Raw genomic sequence first — 19225 nt, 5'->3', positions numbered from 1 at the left:
ACACCAGTATATATATATACCAAAATTTTAATCTTTTGTGATCTGGTTGATTGAATTGGAGAGCTTAGTCTTTTCTCGTATTACTTTTCCATAATGTAGTTATTTTCATAATGATGATGATGATGATGATGATGATGATGATGATAGAGAAATCCATAAGGGGAAAAGTTCCTATATTCCACCAAAATCCTTATAGCATCTACTATTTACCTTTCCCTAGTAAAATAAAATGGTTTTCAAAAATAGAGTACAATTCCAGAGTCAAATTATTTTAATATAACATTTTTATTTCAATGTTTTCAAATTTTAAATCCAATTTTCTCTTTTATTCTTATGTTACAAAAGCTAATACAATAAACCTATTATTGAACATGCCAGAACTTAAATATCTATGATCAACGTCTTACCTTAGATTTTAAGCAAGATCCACTGGACTAAAAATAAGCACCTAAGCATAACAAAATATTTGCAAAACAAATGAATATTAAACTGTCAGAGGACAATAAAACAATCTTATAAACAGCCCATCCTTTATAAAACTTTATCTTTAAGAAATAGAGTTTGCCCTAATTTATTACCAAACTTCTGGTAGTGATTGGTTCTCACTATATTAAAATTGATTCACATTCCTTTAGAATACACAACTTTTGACAGAAGAAACTTTATGCTCCCTAACAAAGAAACAACTGACTGGGCTTAACATAAAAAAAAAAGAAAGAGAGAGAGAGGGAGGAAGGGAGAGGGTTAAACATGGCCAATAATTAGGGTTAAAAAAATTAATTAAACATTCCACATAAAGACCTAAAACTGTAAACAACTGGAAGAAAACACAGGGAGAGTTACTTGACCTTGGTCTTGGCAAGAATTTTTTGAATGAGACAATAAAAGCACAAGCAACAAAAGCAAAAATAAACATATAGGACCATATCAAATGAAAAAGCATCTAGAGAGCAAAAGAAACAATCAGCACAATAAAAAGGCAACCTATGAAACAGAAAATATTTGCAAACCATCCCTCTGATAAGAGGTTAATAATATCCAAAATGTATAAGAAACTCCTATAACTCAACAGCCCTCCAAAAATATCCAATTAAAAAATAAGCAAAGGACTTGAATAGACATGTTTCCAAAGAAGATACACAGATGACCACCAGACACATGAAAAGATTCCTGATACCACAAATCATCGAGAAAATACAAATTAAAACCATAATGAAATATCCCCTCACACCTGTTAGAATGGCTATTATCAAAAGATAGAGATAAGTTTTGGTGAGGCCATGGAGAAAAGAGAATCCTTGACCACTGTCAGTGGGAATGTAAATTGGTGCAGCACAGCTACTATTGAAAACAGTATGGAGGTCCCTCAAAAATTAAAAACAGAACATATGATTGAGCAATCTTACTTCTGGGTAAAGTAGCCCCCCCCCACCCCACCTTCTCCAAGGTTTCACTTTCCATAGTTACCTATGGTCAACCTTAATCAACCACACAGAAGCAGATGATCCTCCTAATGTATCGTCATCAGGCCAATGGTAAACGAACACTATGTCACAATGCCTGCATCATTCACCCTACTTCACCTGATCATGTAGGCATTTTATCAACTCACATCATCACAAGAAGGGTGAGTAACAGTACAAAAAGATATTTAGAAAGAGAGAGAGAAACCACCTTCACATAACTTTTATTACAGTATATTGATATAACTTTTGTATTTTATTATTGTTCTTAATCTCTTACCGTGGCTAATTTATAAATTAAACTTTAGTATAGGTATGTATGTATATATAGGATAAAACATAGTATATAGGATTCATACTATCTGCAATTTCCAACATCCACTGGGGGTAGTGGACTATATCCCCTGCAGATAAAAGGACTACCGAATACCCTGCAGATAACACAGGATTACTACTTTGTATATAAACAAAGGAAATGGAATCATGATATCGAAGAAATATCTGGACCCCCATGTTCACTACAGCATTATTCCTAATAGCCAAGACATGGAAACAACCAAGGTGTCCACTGACAGATGAATGGCTAATGAAAATGTGATATATACAGATATAAATATATATAAAATAATATATAAAATATATGTATAAAATATATATGTATAAAATGTGGTATATACACATATGTATATGTGTATGTATTGTGTATATACACACACACACTGACACACACAAAATGAAATATTAGCCATAATAAAGAAGGAAATCCTGACATTTTTGATGTCATGGATGGACCTTGACGGCATTATGCTAAGTGAAATAAGTCAAAGAAAGACAAACAGTGTATGTTCTCACTTATATGTGGAATATAAAAGAGCCAAACTCAAAGAAATAGAACAGTGGGGCGTTGCCAGGGACTGGCAAGTGGGAGAAATGGGGAGATGTTGGTCAAACTTCCAGCTCTAAGATGAGTAAGTTCTGAGGATCTAATGTACATCACAATGACTATAATTAGCAGAATTGTATTATATACAAGAAAGTTGTTAGAAGAGTAGAGTTTAGGGGCGCCTGGGTAGCGCAGTCGTTAAAGCGTCTGCCTTCGGCTCAGGGCGTGATCCTGGCGTACCGGGATCGAGTCCCACATCGGGCTCCTCCGCTGTGAGCCTGCTTCTTCCTCTCCCACTCCCCCTGCTGTGTTCCCTCTCTCGCTGGCTGTCTCTCTGTTAAATAAATAAATAAAATCTTTAAAAAAAAAAAAAAAAAAAAAAAGAAGAGTAGAGTTTAAACGTTATCACCACAAAAAAAAAAATGTAATTATGTGAAGGGATGGAGGTGTTGACTAACCTATGTGGTAATCATTTTGCAGTATATATTTGTATCATGTCATCACGTTGTACACAGATGTTATATGTCGATAACTCAATAAAGCTGAGAGGAAAAAAATTCCACAGATATACTTACACTTAACTTTTCCTATTTTGGAAGGGAGAGAATGGGATTTGATACTTCCAAGAGTAGTCAGGAAAATCACTAACCTATGATACATTATTCTATTCTGTATAGATCATGAAGATATTGATGTTTTTAAGTTACTAAGAATGGACACATAATACCCTACCTACCTTATGAGATGCACAAAGAGAAAAAGGTGTGTAGAGTACTTTTAAAGTTTAAATTACATAAGCATAAGACACTTTAAAGACTATAATTACCAAGACTAGACAATTAAGAACTTTTCATTCCTTCAACCCCTTATTTTTGCAATCTACTTTAAGTAAACTTTACACCATCTCTATGCAATAATAGTTTCCAATCCACTATAAGTAAAGCTTACTATTTCTATGAAAGCTATATAATCACTATTATTACAATTTGTATCTGTACAGAATAATAATCAATTCAACAATCACTGTGTAGATATGAGCCTCAGTCTGAATGACAACTGTGGCAAGGTTGATACTACTTTTATTTTGCAATTAAAGCAAATTAACCAATTTAAGGAGATGAGAAAGCTTGCCCTACATCACAAAGCTACTAAGTGACATAACTGGGATGTAACGGCAATCTCTCAATTGCATGAAACTGCCTTCCAGTTTTTAAGAGAGGGAATTAGAAATCAAAAGATGAAATTTCAAGCCTGCAGTTTTAAAATGATAATCTCTGTCAGCAGTTACCTTGCCATTAACATATAAATGTGTATGCTGATAACCCACTTAAAAAAAAACCCAAAAACCCATCCTCACAGCTTAACTAAATAAATGTTCTCCTTCATCTTCAGTCTAGTCCCCCCTTGATGAAATGGGTTTAACTTTCCAAAAACATCACAATAAACCAATGTTACCCAAAGGTAATTCTGAAGTCAAGTAAATTTGGAAAAGGCTAGAAAAAATAAAAGTAAACCCATTTCTTCACTACACAACTTCTCAGAGCCTTTGTCTACAATGTGAACTGTGACAATTCAAAAAGGAGACAAGAGTACTTCCCAAATGCACCTAAGGAACCCTTTCTACATGGAGCAACTTGAGGGTCTAGAGTTCCATAGAACACACTACAAAAAGTGACCCCTGAAAATACGGAGTGGTTTTCCTCTGCCGAAGAGCACATCACGGACAGGATGCTGGCAATGCTTACCCTACGTGATGAAATCCAAACTTCTCAGTCTGACATTAAAAAGCCCTCAACGATCTGTTCTCAATCTATCATTTCCCAAAGGCACTAGGTTTAAGTCTCAGTTTTGTCGCTTACTGGCCACAAAGTCTTGGGCAAAATGCTCATAAAATGTAGATTATACTATCACTTGTAAAATGAAACTCATACCATCTACTCTGCAAACTTCAATGAAAAATTATGAAAAACAATGAAACAGTATCTTGTTAAGAATCCTGAGGCTGCACAACTCCGGAATATAACCTACTAAAAACTGAACTGTATACTTACAAAGGGTGAATACAGCATGTAAACTGTATTTCAATAAAGCTATTTTATAAAATCAGTGGAAAAAAAAGGAATTATTCAATAAATAGACTCAAAACAACTGGGTAGCCATTAGGGGGAAAAAATGAATACACAGATATTTCCAAAAGACCAAAGATTATAATGTAATCAAAGTAGAAAATATATATATATATACACACACATCTACTGTAAAAAGATCTTTACAATAATCATGACGTTATTGAACTCCCTCCGCTAATCAAAACAATATACTCACTATATTTTGAAAGTCTACGCTTTACAATATGGAGTACCATCAACTCCTACACCTACACACACACCCACCCACACACCCACACACACACACCCCTACCTCTATGTTCTTCAACACCCAGATATATGATAGAAAAGAAAAAAATACTTGGAATTAGATACACTGAGTTCCAATCCTACTTTTGCCACTCACTAGCTGTATGACCTCGAGCAAACAATCCTCTAAGTTTCATTTCTTCATCTGAAAAAGGCAATACCATCTCACTCATTGGGTTGTGGTAGGGACTCAGGTGAAGCAACCTATGCCAAGTGCTTAGCATCCTATCTCATAGGTCATCATAAATATTTTTTTCCTCTTCTCCTGTCTCTAGAATGCATCGCCCAATTATTCCAAGCTGTTAAAACCTCTACCTCTTACCATACCATTTATACCACTCAGTTGACTAAAAATATATATACATTTCCTTTGACCTTTTTATTGCTGTCTTCAACTATTTAAACCTTTAAATTCTTACATGTTTCTGTACCATCTGCCCATCTAAATGATCTATTAACTGAGATTTGGGACTACTATTTTTTTGGTATTCTCTAATCTAGTAGCACATCTGTATAAACACTTATTTACAGTTAAGCCCTTTTAAAAATAGGTATGTTTAAAAGTTGATAAAAGATGCACTATATTATGATTTTCGCATCCGACCTTCATAAAATACCAATGAAATGGTATCATTGCCTCCAATTTTCTGGTAAGGAAATTAAGACTCAGAGGTGCTAGATGATGGTAGGGTGGACGCAGGCCCAAGAAACAGGGACTCCTCCACCCTCTCAGCAGGCAGTGGCACCAATCTTTTGGTGCAGACTCTGAGCAAATAACAACTGCCCATGCGATCTGCTTCAGCCAGCTGCCAACTACTGACCTTCCACTGTTTATTTTTAAATAGGCTCCATGCCCAATGTGGGGCTTGAACTCAAAACCCTGAGACCAAGAGTCACATGCTTTACTGACTGAGCCAGCCAGACACCTCATTTTGATAAAATATTTGATCCATTTCTCCGTTTCCTCCTAATAGAAATGACAGCACCTACTTTCCAGAGTTATCGTGAAAATAATTCAGTACACTGGCATGCCTGGATGATATTATGTGCCAAATGGTTACTTTTTGTGGTGATCATTTGTATCCTTTTATAAATTTATTTGTAAAAGTTATCTTGCTTTTTCTGATGAAAAGCTAACGTGTTCTTTGTATAGAATGCATTAGGGGAAATTTTTCATTAGTTTTTTAAAAATTTTGCCATAAATGATGAAAAGGTAGCTCGGCATATTTTAGACATGTAACAAAACCCTTAGGAATTGTCTGAAAGAAAAGACTCGAATCCAAAGCAGGTGGCTGGGCAAGACCTACTGGTCTATGCGAAGGACTGGACTTCCCTCAAAAGCTCAAAAACTAAGAAAAAGTCCAAGGGAACTACGAGAAAACAGTAATGGCTACAAATATTCTATTTGTGATAAAGTTTCTGTGAACCATAAAGAAACCAATTTCACATTTCAGATTCTCCACCTAACTCTGAAGCACCACCATTAACCAACATCAGTGATAACTGATGAGAAGAGAAGCAAGACCTTAGTAGAACAGAGCATCAATCATAAGTCAAATGTAATTTTATGTGCATTATCTCATTTTTTACCCACTCAACAAATTGAACTGTATCCTCCCAAAATTCATCTTGACGTCCTAACCTCAGTATCTCAGAATGTCATCTTATTTTAGTATAGAATCATTGAAAATGTCATTAGTTAAGACGAGGTCATTCAGGTGAATCCTAATCCAGTGTGACTTTTTTTTTTTTTTCTGATTTCACTATGAGTTTCCTTTCTTTTTCTTTTTTCCTTTTCAGATTTTTTATTTAAATTCTAGTTAGTTGACACCAATATGACTTATGACTTTATAAAAGGGAAAATCTGGACACAGACACACACACAGGAAGAATGTCTTGTGAAGATGAAAGCCGATCAAGGTGATGCTTCCACAAGCCAAGGGACGCTAAAGACTGCAGGCAAACCACCAGAGGCTTGGTGAGAGGCATGGAACAGATTATTTCTCACAACCCTTAGAAGAAAGCAACCCAGCCAACACCTTGATCTCAGACTTCCAGGCTCCACAACTGTGAGACAATAAATTTGTTATTTAATCACCCTCCCCTAAGACAGACATATAATAAAAATAAAAGATTAAATAGTGGATTATTAAACCAATAAATGTAAGCTAAGAATAAGTATTTCAGTTGAACATTAAGTTCAGAAGTTTCTAATTAGCCAAGATAAAAAAGAAAAAATGTAAGTTAAAAATACTCACCTAGTAAAATAACAAATACCAATTTTTTACAGCAAAAACTTCCCGGCACTAAGCTCTTCAGAAAAAATTTTATAAGGATTTTTATATATGGAGTACTGATCATCATACATCCTTGATACAGGTGAAAGGAAAATTTCTAGAAACACTTTTTATATTAATTCTCAACAGAAGTAGAAAACGTAGTATTAAACCACAACCCAATTGAAGTAATAAAGGGCTAAGAATGTTAAGTACTTCCCTTTTTAGCCATTTACCTAGACCCTCTTGAACTCTCATCCTCTTGCTTTGAAACATTCATTTCTGGTTCTGATAGAGAGACAGATTAGATATACAGACAGACAATAATACCAGCTGCCATGTATTGCTTATACACACAATCTCATCAGTCCTTTAAGATACATATCATTATTGCCTATTTTGGTGGCAGTGCCAGAGATGAAATTTGAAACCAGAACAAACTTACTTAAAGGCTCCAAAAATCACTACACTACATTCCTCTCAGTCATTCCTACAAACCCAGACTCACCTTTACAACTATCTATTATTAAATGTCTTCAAGTATATGTGTGACAAGTACTTTTAAGCTAAAAACTCATTTATCCTTAACTCCTTTCTCTCTCCCATCTACCCTCTCAAGTAGTTGCTTCACCAAATCTCTCTCAAATGCGCCCCCTATATTTCATTTCCACTTGCCTAAATCAAGTCCTTGGCTTTTCTCTCTTCCATTGTTATAAGGCTACTCTGAATTGTTTCCCTATCTCCATCCTTGGAAGCCAAAAGCTCCTATGGTTATCTCTTTAAGACATAGATCTTATCACTTCACTTAGCACAGCCTACAAGGCCCTTTACAATGTGGCCACACAATCTATCATCTGGTACCACTCTCCATAATATAGCCTCTTCTCCACATCAGGTGACTATAGAACAAAAGCATGCACAATGCTATCTCTCAAAATCTGTGTCCTGGTCATCTGCCTACGATGCCTTTCTTTTCTACCAGATATGCTTCACACATCTTTCAAAAAATAGTTCAAATATTCCCTCTTCATGAGACCTTCCAAAATATCCCTGAATAGAGTTTGTTATACAACTTTATACCCACAGTGTACCAAACTATGCCAAAATTTATACATTTCAAAATCCTTTACTAGATTGTGCATTCATAAATAGCCAGAACCACACATCTTTGTATTCCCTGACACCAGTACAGTATCTGACACAAAAATGTTCAATAAAAGCTTGATAATCAAACTCCCTGAGCAGTGCCCAAACTATACAGATACTATGTCATATTTACGAAGTAGTGATCTGCATAAAATATACCTCCAGAGGCAAGTTGACATTGTTTTAAAAACTGTAAGTTCTATCTGTAACTGGCCCTTATGAAAGTCATCATACCTTTGCACCAAGAAAGACACAACAAGGTCTATGGGAAGACTAGACTAAAAAAAAAGAAAAAAATCCTGAAACAGCAATTTTACATAGATCAAAGTGGCTTAATAAGAGCTCAGCTGAGATTCTACTGTTTCACACTGAAATATACACAGTACACTGTTTTGAACTGAAAATTTAAGACATACATTATTAATTTTCAGAATCAGAGAAGAACTACAGTGCAGCAAGGCTCTGGTAAACACTGGACTCTGAGGAGCACCACAATACTACAGGCCTTCCAAGATACACTGGCTACAAACTTGACAATAAACAACTAAATAAACTGGGTTCTCAGGTGAAGCTATTTAATATTTAGTCCCTTTGATTACTTACTGAAAAATGTCTCCCAATAAGACAGTTCTAGTTTAGGATCTGTGCCAAGATAACTGCTTCTTCTATGCAACCAAAATCTGCCAATAAATAAATGTTTTGAGAAGTTTTCCACTGTTCTTGCTTTCTCAGTAAATCAGAATTTAATAATAGAAAATGTGTTTCTAAAACCAGCTTATTCCTTGTGCAAAATATTAGTGTAAGATCACCCAAACCCATAGTTTATTGAGAAGTTAGGAGCAGAGTTAGGGTTTTTTTAATAGCAATTATCATCTTTTAACATATTATAAAATTCGGGGGGTTATGTTTACAAATACTGCCACCCTACCCATTAAAATGGAAAGCTCACAAAGGAAGGAATCTTTCATTTACTGGTTACTAACGTATCCTAAGAATCTAAAACAGTAGCTGATACAGAGCAAGTGCTCAGTAAATGTGTGTTAATCAAATAATTAAATAAAATGAATGCATCTCCACTTTTAGACCTAATTACACAAAGCTGAAAGTCTGCCAAAAATCTAAGTTTTTCAAAGACATTATTTTTTACATTAAATCTTTTTATAATATGTATCAGAGGACTTTACTAAAATTTTTACTTTAAAAACTGCCTTTATCATTTTTCCAAGCCTTGGGAGTAGGGAGAAAATTCCCTGTCCCATCATTGTCAAGACTCTTCCTCAGAGATAGCTGACATTGCTATAAAGTCTATGAACCATAAAACATCACTTATGGAATTTTAAGAGGCCTGATTCCATTTTGTTTTTCTTCACCTCTGATCTCATCCTTTCAGTCAAGTATACGGTCAGATACAGGAAGAGCAATATATATTTTTTTAAAGATTTTATTTATTTATTTGACAGAGACAGAGACAGCCAGCGAGAGGGGGAACACAAGCAGGGGGAGTGGGAAAGGAAGAAGCAGGCTCATAGCAGAGGAGCCTGATGTGGGGCTCGATCCCATAACGCCGGGATCACGCCCTGAGCCGAAGGCAGACGCTTAACGACTGCGCCATCCAGGCGCCCTAGGAACGGCAATATTAAATGACAGAGTAAGTTTAGGAACAGATAAGCAAAATAAGAGAGTTATACCTAATAAACTCTTTTCCCATTTTTCCAGCTCTGTCATGCTCTACCTAATATTTATGAAAGCACCCTAAAGTAACCATATCAAAAATGCAGATAAACAATGAAAGACTATTAAATAATAACATGAGTGTTTTATTAAATATGCAAATGAAATTTCTCAACAAGTATTAACAAATGCTAATCTATTAAGTTGCAAAAGATATGACTTACAAAACTAAAAATATGTGAGCCACTGGGAAAAAATCCTGCTGGGTCAGATTTGATATGGAAGACTATTTAAATATCTTATTTCAGCTAATCGTGTATAAAATACAGATTTTTTTATTGAGCTATAATTGGCATGGATATATGCATATACTACAAAATGATTACCATGTTAAGTTTATTTAACATCAACCATACACAGTTACCATTTTTTCCTTATGCTGAGAACTTTCAAGATGTACTCTCTTAGCTTCCAAATACACAATACAGTATTGTTAACTATAGCCACCTGGCTATACATTCCATACTCAAAATTTCTTTATCTTATAACTGCAAGTTTGTACCTTTTGACCATCTTCATCCATTTCTCTCACCCCTCCCATCCCCACCTCCAGTAACTACCAATCAGTTCCCTGTATCTATGAGTACAGGGATTTTTTTTAGATCTCACATATAAGTGAGATCACAATGTAGTTGTCTACATAATTTTTTTTAACGTACCAAGTTTGAACCAAATTACTGACGATTCTGTATGCTTAAGATATGTGCATATCATATTTTGTGTGGATTTATGTATAAATATACATAATGCATTAAGATACAACAGCTTAATGCCATTATTTGTAATAATAAAAGACTATAAATAACCTAAATATCCATTAAAAAGAATAATACAACATACAGTAGAATATTATGCAGCCTTTAAAAAGAGCAAGGTAGATTTCTATGTATGAACTTGGAACAAACCACAAAATTTGCAATTCAGTTAAAAAAAATCAAAGTGCATTAGGTTTCTGTATGTATGCACGTGTTTATGTGGCGGTAGGTGCTAGCGATAGGAAAATATAAACATTTAATGATTGCACAGGCAAAGAATATTTCTGAATGCATACATAATAAAGTAAAAAGAGTGACTATCTTTTGGAAAGGAATCTAGGAACAAAAGAAGGAGGGAGACTATTTTTCACTGGGTACCCTGTTGTGCTACTTAAATTTTTAACCTGTGCATGTATTACATTTTTAGTTCCAAAAACAAGACATTGTTTCCTATTTTTTTAAGCTAGAATTTTTATAATAAAAAATGTAATTAAATTAGAAAAACAGGAACGGGGCACCTGCCTGGCTCAGCCAATGGAGCATGAGACTCTTGATCTCAGGCGGGTTGAGTTCAAGCCCCACGTTGGGTGTAGAGTTTACTTTAAAAAGAAAAAAACAGCAACAATAACTTTTTTAAAAAAAAGGAAAAACAGATGACAGAAGAGACATCAAAAAAGAGGAGAGCTTTTTTATGGAAGAGGATTGTTATCTACATGCCAATTAACTCAGCCAAGATTAGTGAGATCAACATAACCTTTCCTGTACTGGATGTTAAACTGCTGAGCAGTCAGTGTTTTTAAGAGATGCTGGGAGGAGAAGAGGATCTAAAGATCAAACATGAAGTAATCTGTTTTCTGGAACATGAACATTTAGAAAACACAGGACCATTTTAGAGCTAAAAGCATTTTGGACATCACGTACTCACTCCATACCCCATGCTCCCATTTTACAGATAAACATTATTTCCAGTGGACTAAATGACTAGCTTAAGATCACAAAGTGATTTTGTAAGTGCGCTAAAATCAAAATCTCTGAGCCCCCAGTCCAGTAGTAATTCCTATATACCTATAGGAGACACAAATACTTGCATATATTGGCTTTCTAACAGCTATATGAAAACAGTACATAAAACAAATATTTTATCATATTCCACTTACATAGTCTCGGACTAAACTATTTTATAAATAGGATATAAAGTAAGTTAATATGGGGAAAAAAACATGAGAAATACTGCTACAAAACTTAAGTTTGTGTTCATGCACACACAAATTATGGACTGAACTGTTTCCTCTCAAAATTCATATACTGACGTCCTAACCCTCAAAGTCACTGTATTTGGAGGTAGAGCCTTTAGGAGTACAAAAGCATTTATTAATAACAATTAACCCCAGGTAATAAGATGAGGAGATTGGTCTATTTTGACTTTATGCACTGCTGCTCCAATGGAAATTTTTACATAAAGAGTTTGAGTTTCATAACAAAAAAAATTACATAAGTGAAAATCAACTCTAAAATACATAAACAAATATTCAAGTCTGTCAGTAAATGCTCCTAGCACAAATCTTTAAAATATCATTTCTGGGTTACTGTAAATGTTCATAGCTTTGTACACAAAGTAGATATGCTTATAGAAAAGCAAACCAAAAAAACTGCTGCTCCGTAATAAATATAAAATTTCCAAGTTAAAAAACAGAGAAAAATTCAGCAATAAATACAAATGAACTCTTGATACATACAACTTGGTTGAATCTTGAGATAATTATGCTTGGAGGGGGAAACTAATCCCAAAAGATTTCATGCTACATTAAGTCCATTTAAATATTCTTGAAATGACAAAATTATAGAAATGGAGAGCAAATTAGTAGTTGCCAAGTTTGGAGAGAGAGTATGGGAGGGTTACAAGAGGGTGATAAAACTGTTCAATGTCTTGACTGTGTTGGCAGGTACACAAACATACACGTGAGAAATTCCACAGAACTAAATGCACATATGTGGGCACACACGAGTGCAAATCAGATTACAGAAATATGAATATGATAAGTGGACTGTATCAATCAATGCTGGTTGTGATACTGTACTGCAGTTATGAAACATGTTAAGTCTCGGAGAAAAATGAGTAATGGAACAAGTTCTCTGTGTATCATTTCTTAAAACTGCATGTGCCTCTACAATTATCTCAAAATAGAAGGTCAATTTAAAAAGTGAAAAAATCCCGCATGCCCGGGTGGCTAAGTTGGTTAAGCGTCTGCCTTCGGCTCAGGTTATGATCCCAGGGTGCTGAGCAGGGAGCCTGCTTTTCTCTCTTCCGCTCTCCCCCGCTTGTGCTCTCTCATTATCTCTCTCTGACAAATAAATAAAATCTTAAAAAAAAAGGTGAAAAATTCTATAAAAGGGCAAATATATAAAGATATTTTGTTTTGTTTTGGCAATCATTTATCTTCTTACATGCCTATTTCAAATGCACTTTTATGGAAAGAAAGTGTACTTTCATGCACTTTTACTCATTAACTGAATCTTACCGCAACTTATAACAATATATCCCTCTTTGAATATTCCTCATAAAACTTACCAAGGCTTAATATTATCTTATACATGTGTTCGTATTCTCCTCTAGAACAGAAACTCCATTAAGGCCGAATTTCATTTCATTCAATGTTTCATTCCTATCACCTAGGGCAAAGCTTGCCACCTTGCAAGCACAATATTAAATGAGTGAAATGAATGGTATTTTAAAGTCTTTGTATCCGCTGTGTGCATTGTCCAATAAAAATGTCTGAACCTATACCAGCTATCCTAATGACAAATTCCCACTACTCACTTTCCTGTTATCTGATACAGGTAAGTGTAATCCTGACTTAAACAGTTTGCCACACACAGTATATAATCCAAAGTAAATGAACTTTAATTTATCCACTGTTCTCTTCCATTTGGACAGACAACCACAGTTCAATAATCTAGGTATTTCACTAGTCTTAAAATTGGAGAAAGAAAGAAAATACACAACTTACAAACTTATTAATAATAATACTGAGTAAGAGCAGCAACTATGACTAAAATGTCACTATGGGCCAAGCAATGCACTGATAATGCACCGAGCAATGCAATCCTATCACAACTCTGAAGTAAGTGCTATTGCTACTCCCATTTTTAAAATAATAAAACCTGAGGCTTAAAGGTTTAAAATTTACACAAGATCCCAAACTAATAAGAAAGCCAGGATTCCATCACAGATGTGTCTTACATCAAAGCCTTCACTGCTAACTAAACTAGTCGAACTAGAATATACATCTGTTTTCGGTAAAATAAACAAATCCACTGGATTTCAAATAAAGTAATGTACATAAAATATAAACATTGGCATATAAATAGTTTAGCTGCTAAAAACTGAGCACCTTGAAGATTAAACGTCTAGCTAGCTGAAAGTTAGAATTACATTATTAAAATGTCAAGAATCAGTAATTCAGTTGAACCCAAATCAAACCACATTTAAGCCTCAGAAGATCCCAAGTCCAACAGAAATATGAAATGTGAAAAACTTAAGTACTTTTTCAGGGGTGCCTGGGGAGCTCAGTCGGTTAAACGCCTGACTCTTGATTTTTGGCTTAGGTCATGATCTCAGGGCTGAGATGGAGCCCCACTCCGGGTTCCACGCTGGGTGTGGAGTCTGCTTAAGCTTCTCTCAACCTCTCCCTCTGCCCCCTCACCCCTGCTCCGACAGGCTCTCTCTCTTAAAAAAAAAAAAAAAAAAAAAAAAAAAAAAAACTTCTTTAAAAAAAACACAAACTGTTATTTCCCAAACAACAACCCTGAATGCCAGAACATGTTTACTACTACAGTGCCAGGTGAGCAGAAGAGCTGGAGAGCTGGACTAAGAAAATGTAATACTCTGTATACATAAAAGGTAAGCAACAAATTAAAGGATGGTTCCTTCACAAGACTGAAACATCACTGCAACTAAGTATATTAAGAAGAAAAAGCCTTTGTGCTTCAGTTTTCCAATGCTTGCAAAATAAGAATAAAATTTTCTCTTTCATTTACCTCTTAAGTTTTAACATGATCTGAAACACTAACAAAGCAATTCTGCAAATGTAAAGTAGTAAAGCAAGGGTCAAAAACTAAGGAGCGAGACACATAAAAGTCACCTAAGTCAGGGAGTAAGGCAAAACTGAGAGTCTTGCCCCAACAGTCCTAATTCCAATACAAGTAAGAGTTGCCCTTCAAAGGAAGTCAGAAATCTACTTCTATATTACATCTTTTGATTTTTTAATGTTAACTACAATTCACAAACATGATACAAAAAATTACACTATAAATTTGAGCCACCAATATGGCGAAAAGTATAAGACAGCTAATACCAAGTATTGGTGAGAATGCAGAGCAACGAGAACTCTCACACACTGCCACAGGGAATGTAAATATGGTACAACCACATCAGAAATTATCTACTTAATCGGAACATATGCATACCCTATTATGACCTAGCAACTCCTAGGTGAGCCAACAGAAATGCATAGACTTGTTCATCAAAAACCATGTTCAAGAATTTCAAAACAGTGTTTTTAATGGACAAAAATAGGAAACATTCCACTGCCCACGAACAGTAAAATGAGAAAATAAAATGTGGTATATTCATACAATGTAACACTATATAGAAATGAGACTATAGAAGCTGTTTTTACATCACATGAATAGATCTCAGATATGTTTAAGGAAAGAAGCCCATTCCTATCAAGTTCAAAAAAAGTGAAAGATGAATTTACAGTGTCAGAATATAGTGTTAGAAATCAGAAGTCAGGGGCGCCTGGGTGGCGCAGTCCTTAAGCGTCTGCCTTCGGCTCAGGGCGTGATCCCAGCATTCTGGGATCCAGCCCCACATCAGGCTTCTCCGCTACGAGCCTGCTTCTTCCTCCCACTCCCCCTGCTTGTGTTCCCTCTCTCACTGGCTGTCTCTGTCAAATAAATAAATAAAATCAAGAAAAGAAAGAAAGAAAGAAAGAAAGAAAGAAAGAAAGAAAGAAAGAAAGAAAGAAAGAAAGAAAAGGAAGAAAGAAAGAAAGGGAGAGAGAGGGAGGGAGGGAGGGAGGGAGGGAAGAAAGAAAGAAAGAAAGAAAGAAAGAAAGAAAGAAAGAGAAAGAAAGAAATCAGAAGTCACATTTGGGAAATGGTAATGACTGGAAGGGGGCAAGAGCAGGACTTCTGGAGGTACTGATCAGGTCCTATTTCTTGATCTGAGTACTGATTATAAGCTATGTGTTCATCTTGTGAAAATTCCAAAACTTATGATTTGTACACTTTTCCCTGGGTATGTATACCTCAATAAAAACTTTTTTTTTTAAGATTTTATTTATTTATTGACAGAGAGAGAGAGACAGCCAGCGAGAGAGGGAACACAAGCAGGGGGAGTGGGAGAGGAAGAAGCAGGCTCCCAGCGGAGGAGCCTGATGCGGGGCTCGATCCCAGAACTCCGGGCACCCCTCAATAAAAACTTTTAACACACACATGCACACACACAAGATACCATGAAGCCCAAACAAAATATTTCTGCAGGCAGATCTAGCTTATCAGAGCAGATCAGTTTATGACCTCTCAGCTAAGAAAACGCTCTACGATCTTACTTTTTTAAGATTTTATTTATTCATTTGACAGAGAGGAGACAGCCAGCGAGAGGGAACACAAGCAGGGGGAGTGGGAGAGGAAGAAGCAGGCTCCCAGCGGAGGAGACCAATGTGGGGCTCGATCCCAGGACTCTGGGATCACGCCCTGAGCCGAAGGCAGACACTTAACGACTGAGCCGCCCAAGCGCCCCACTACAATCTTACCTTTAAAGAAGAGCAAAGAAAAAATAAAAGCAAAATAAAACCGTGATGCTAAATGATCAAGGCAGCAACTAACAAAATTTAAATTTCTGATAGCACTACCTCTTAGGATGTGTTGCCTAGTTTAATTGCCTCTTGCACTTAACAAATCAAGCCTGTTTCCAAAGATACAGCAAAGAATCCAGTGAAAGTTAGAAAGCAAACTAAAATTAAACATTTAAGTGTAAAAATTCAAAGCAGCCATTAAATTACCAACACAATCTTCTTCCCTCATTCCTGAGCAACTTTACTTGCTACTCACTGATACGAAGCAATTTGCTCTCCTCTAAAAGAAGTCACAACCTACATACTTCTCAGTTACCAAGAAGTCTACAGCAGAAACAAGGAGCCTCAGGCTTCACCCAGGCAAGTTAAAGCAAGCCCTACAGAACCTAAATACATAACTCAGCTATTTAATCAAATATCTCTTAAATGACTATTAAATTTTAAAATGCCTTATTTTGCAATAACTACCTGTTCTCTCAAGATCCTATATCCCAGACAACTACTTTCCTTTTCTGAGGTATGGAATGATGCTCACCTCTGAGCCACTGCCAGTATCTTTCCTCCACCTCCCATCTTCACCTATTTACAACAGCGTGTCTTATCTTTCACGTCCCAAATCTACCACCTCTGCATATTAGAAAATTCTAGGAAGATAACATATTAAATGAGATGCCAGCATCTTTGAAAATGCCTTTCTGTATGTAACAAAGCCACCCATCAGTTTCCCAGTACTATTCAAACACTGATCAAATTACTTTGAGCCACAACTCACACAACCAACAAAAGTTTACCTTGAAAATGCAAAGCTGCTACTCCAAAGTGATAAATTTCCACCAATAAAGTAGCCATTTTTTACAAAACACTTTTAGTTACAAATTAATCTTCTGAACATATCAATCTGGCCAAATACATCTGCATTAAATTCAAGTCCATCACATCAATCTTTTTTAAAAAAGCAAATCTCTGGGAAAACACTAAGTAATCCTCATAAAGCAAATAACTGCTAAAAAAAAAAAAGGCAAAAATGTATTAACGTCCAAGTTGCCTATCAAATTATTTTGAGATCTAAAAACTGTTCAGAATGCCCAAGAAAGTAAACCTTACCCCTTCTGGTTTACAAAGTCAATATACTGAGAAACAAAAAACAAAAACCTGCCACCTGTTCTGCTTAAGAGTAACCTTCTGTAAAATACATTGCACTTAAACTAATAATTGTAAACTCCACTCACTAAAAATTAAAAAGCGGCAAGGCAATAGATAATGACAAGTGAAAAAGTAAAAAATACCAACAGCTTTAAGATATTCGAACTCAAGTGCTCAGTCGCACACAAATGAACGCTGCACGTTTTCAAGGCTCCACGCTACGAGTTTGCTTGATAGCAAGTTGTAGAAGACAGGATCCCTACTGACACCCAGAAAACTTATCTTGGCTTCAGGAAAACTATGTTGAAATGCAAGTCTTGATAAAGTCCTAAACTCTCGACTAAACCTAAACACAATATAAAAACTGCAGTGCCTTCACTCCTAATCCTTAGAAATCACTTCCTGCCTGGAAAATCTTTCTCCCTTAAGCCTTACACAAACTTTTCCCGTTCTTTCAACCTACTCCAGGAAGCCTTAAGCCCGCCCATCACCTCCCGCCCCCTACCCACACACACCCACTAGGGAACCTCAACACTCGGCAGACACCACTCCACACGGGCACGCAAAACACATGTGCCTGCAAACCCAGCCCCTTTCCACACCCCCCGGAAACGACACCCCCTTTCTCACACACCGCACGCCACAGCCCATCCCCCTTCCTCCCCGCCCCCACTCACAGCACCCCAGTCCACCCACCCACGTACCGGGGAACCCAGCCTCCCCTCACTCCCCAGCTCGCCTAGAGCTGCGAGGAGGGGAAGCAGGAAGAAGGAAGGAGGGCTCAGGCCCGGCCTAGGCCTCTCAGACCGCCTAGGGAGGTGAAGGGGGGGACCCGCGGGCAAAGCTCTTGCAGGGCCTCATCCGGGCCCCCTCCAGCCCCAGGCCTTCGCTCCGCCGCCGCCCCAACGCCCGGGCGGCCCTCCCAGCCCGCACCACACTCACTTGCCAGCCGCGGTCCATCGAGTACTCCGCTGCTGCCTCCTCCTCCGGCTGCGGCTCCGGCACCGGGACCCCCTAGGTCCGGCTTCTTGGGCCCCGGGGGCGGCCCGGCTCCCCCGCCCGGGACTGCTCCGGGCGGAAAGGCGGCCACGGGCGCGCCCGCCAGAGCCAGGGGGACGCTGTTGCTATGGAGGCCGAGGCCCGGGGCAGCTCCGGCGGCCGGGTCCTCATGCAGGAACTGACACTCCTCCCCGTAGAAGCAAGTCTTATCCTTAGCGTAGTAGCGGCAGTACTTCAGCTTCACTCCCGCCGCCGCCCCGCCGGGGACACCCCCGACCCCCGGCGGGGCCACCACCGCCACTGCCGCCGCCAGCGAGGAGGAGGAAGGGGAGGCGGCGGCCGAGGGGGGCGGGAGGCCGCCGCCACTGTTCATGGCAACGCCGCAGCCTCGTCTTCCGCTGCCGCCCGAGGAGCCGCCACCGCCGCCGCCACCATAGACCGGGGAGGGAAGGAAGACGCTGCCGGTGCCTGATAAAAGCCTGGGCGGGTGGGTCTGTCCCGCTGCGGGAGCCGGAGCCGCCCGGGGAGAGGGGGGGAGGGGAGAGGGGAGG

At 37.6% G+C, this 19225-nt stretch overlaps 1 protein-coding gene across 11 annotated transcripts in view; it reads right to left on the bottom strand.

The window, feature by feature from the left end:
• Positions 1-19133, bottom strand: part of PAN3 (poly(A) specific ribonuclease subunit PAN3) — a 233257-nt gene extending 214124 nt beyond the window's left edge. For 4 of the 11 annotated variants that reach the window (XM_040621778.1, XM_040621797.1, XM_040621808.1 and 1 more), the window contains exon 1: positions 18618-19130. In XM_040621778.1, coding sequence (XP_040477712.1) covers positions 18618-19047 — 430 coding nt within the window. In that variant the 5' untranslated portion in view covers positions 19048-19130. Of the gene's footprint in view, positions 1-18617 lie in introns of all 11 variants that reach the window. The other 7 variants (XR_005832278.1, XM_040621823.1, XR_005832276.1 and 4 more) reach the window with 6 other exon arrangements.
• Between the last annotated feature and the right edge of the window lie 92 nt (positions 19134-19225).

Source organism: Ursus maritimus, unplaced genomic scaffold, assembly GCF_017311325.1.
Source record: "Ursus maritimus isolate PB19 unplaced genomic scaffold, ASM1731132v1 scaffold_10, whole genome shotgun sequence".
In the NCBI taxonomy this organism is placed as follows: domain Eukaryota; kingdom Metazoa; phylum Chordata; class Mammalia; order Carnivora; family Ursidae; genus Ursus; species Ursus maritimus.
Note: the sequence above shows the minus strand (reverse complement) of the source record. Positions and strands in the feature narration are given on the sequence as shown.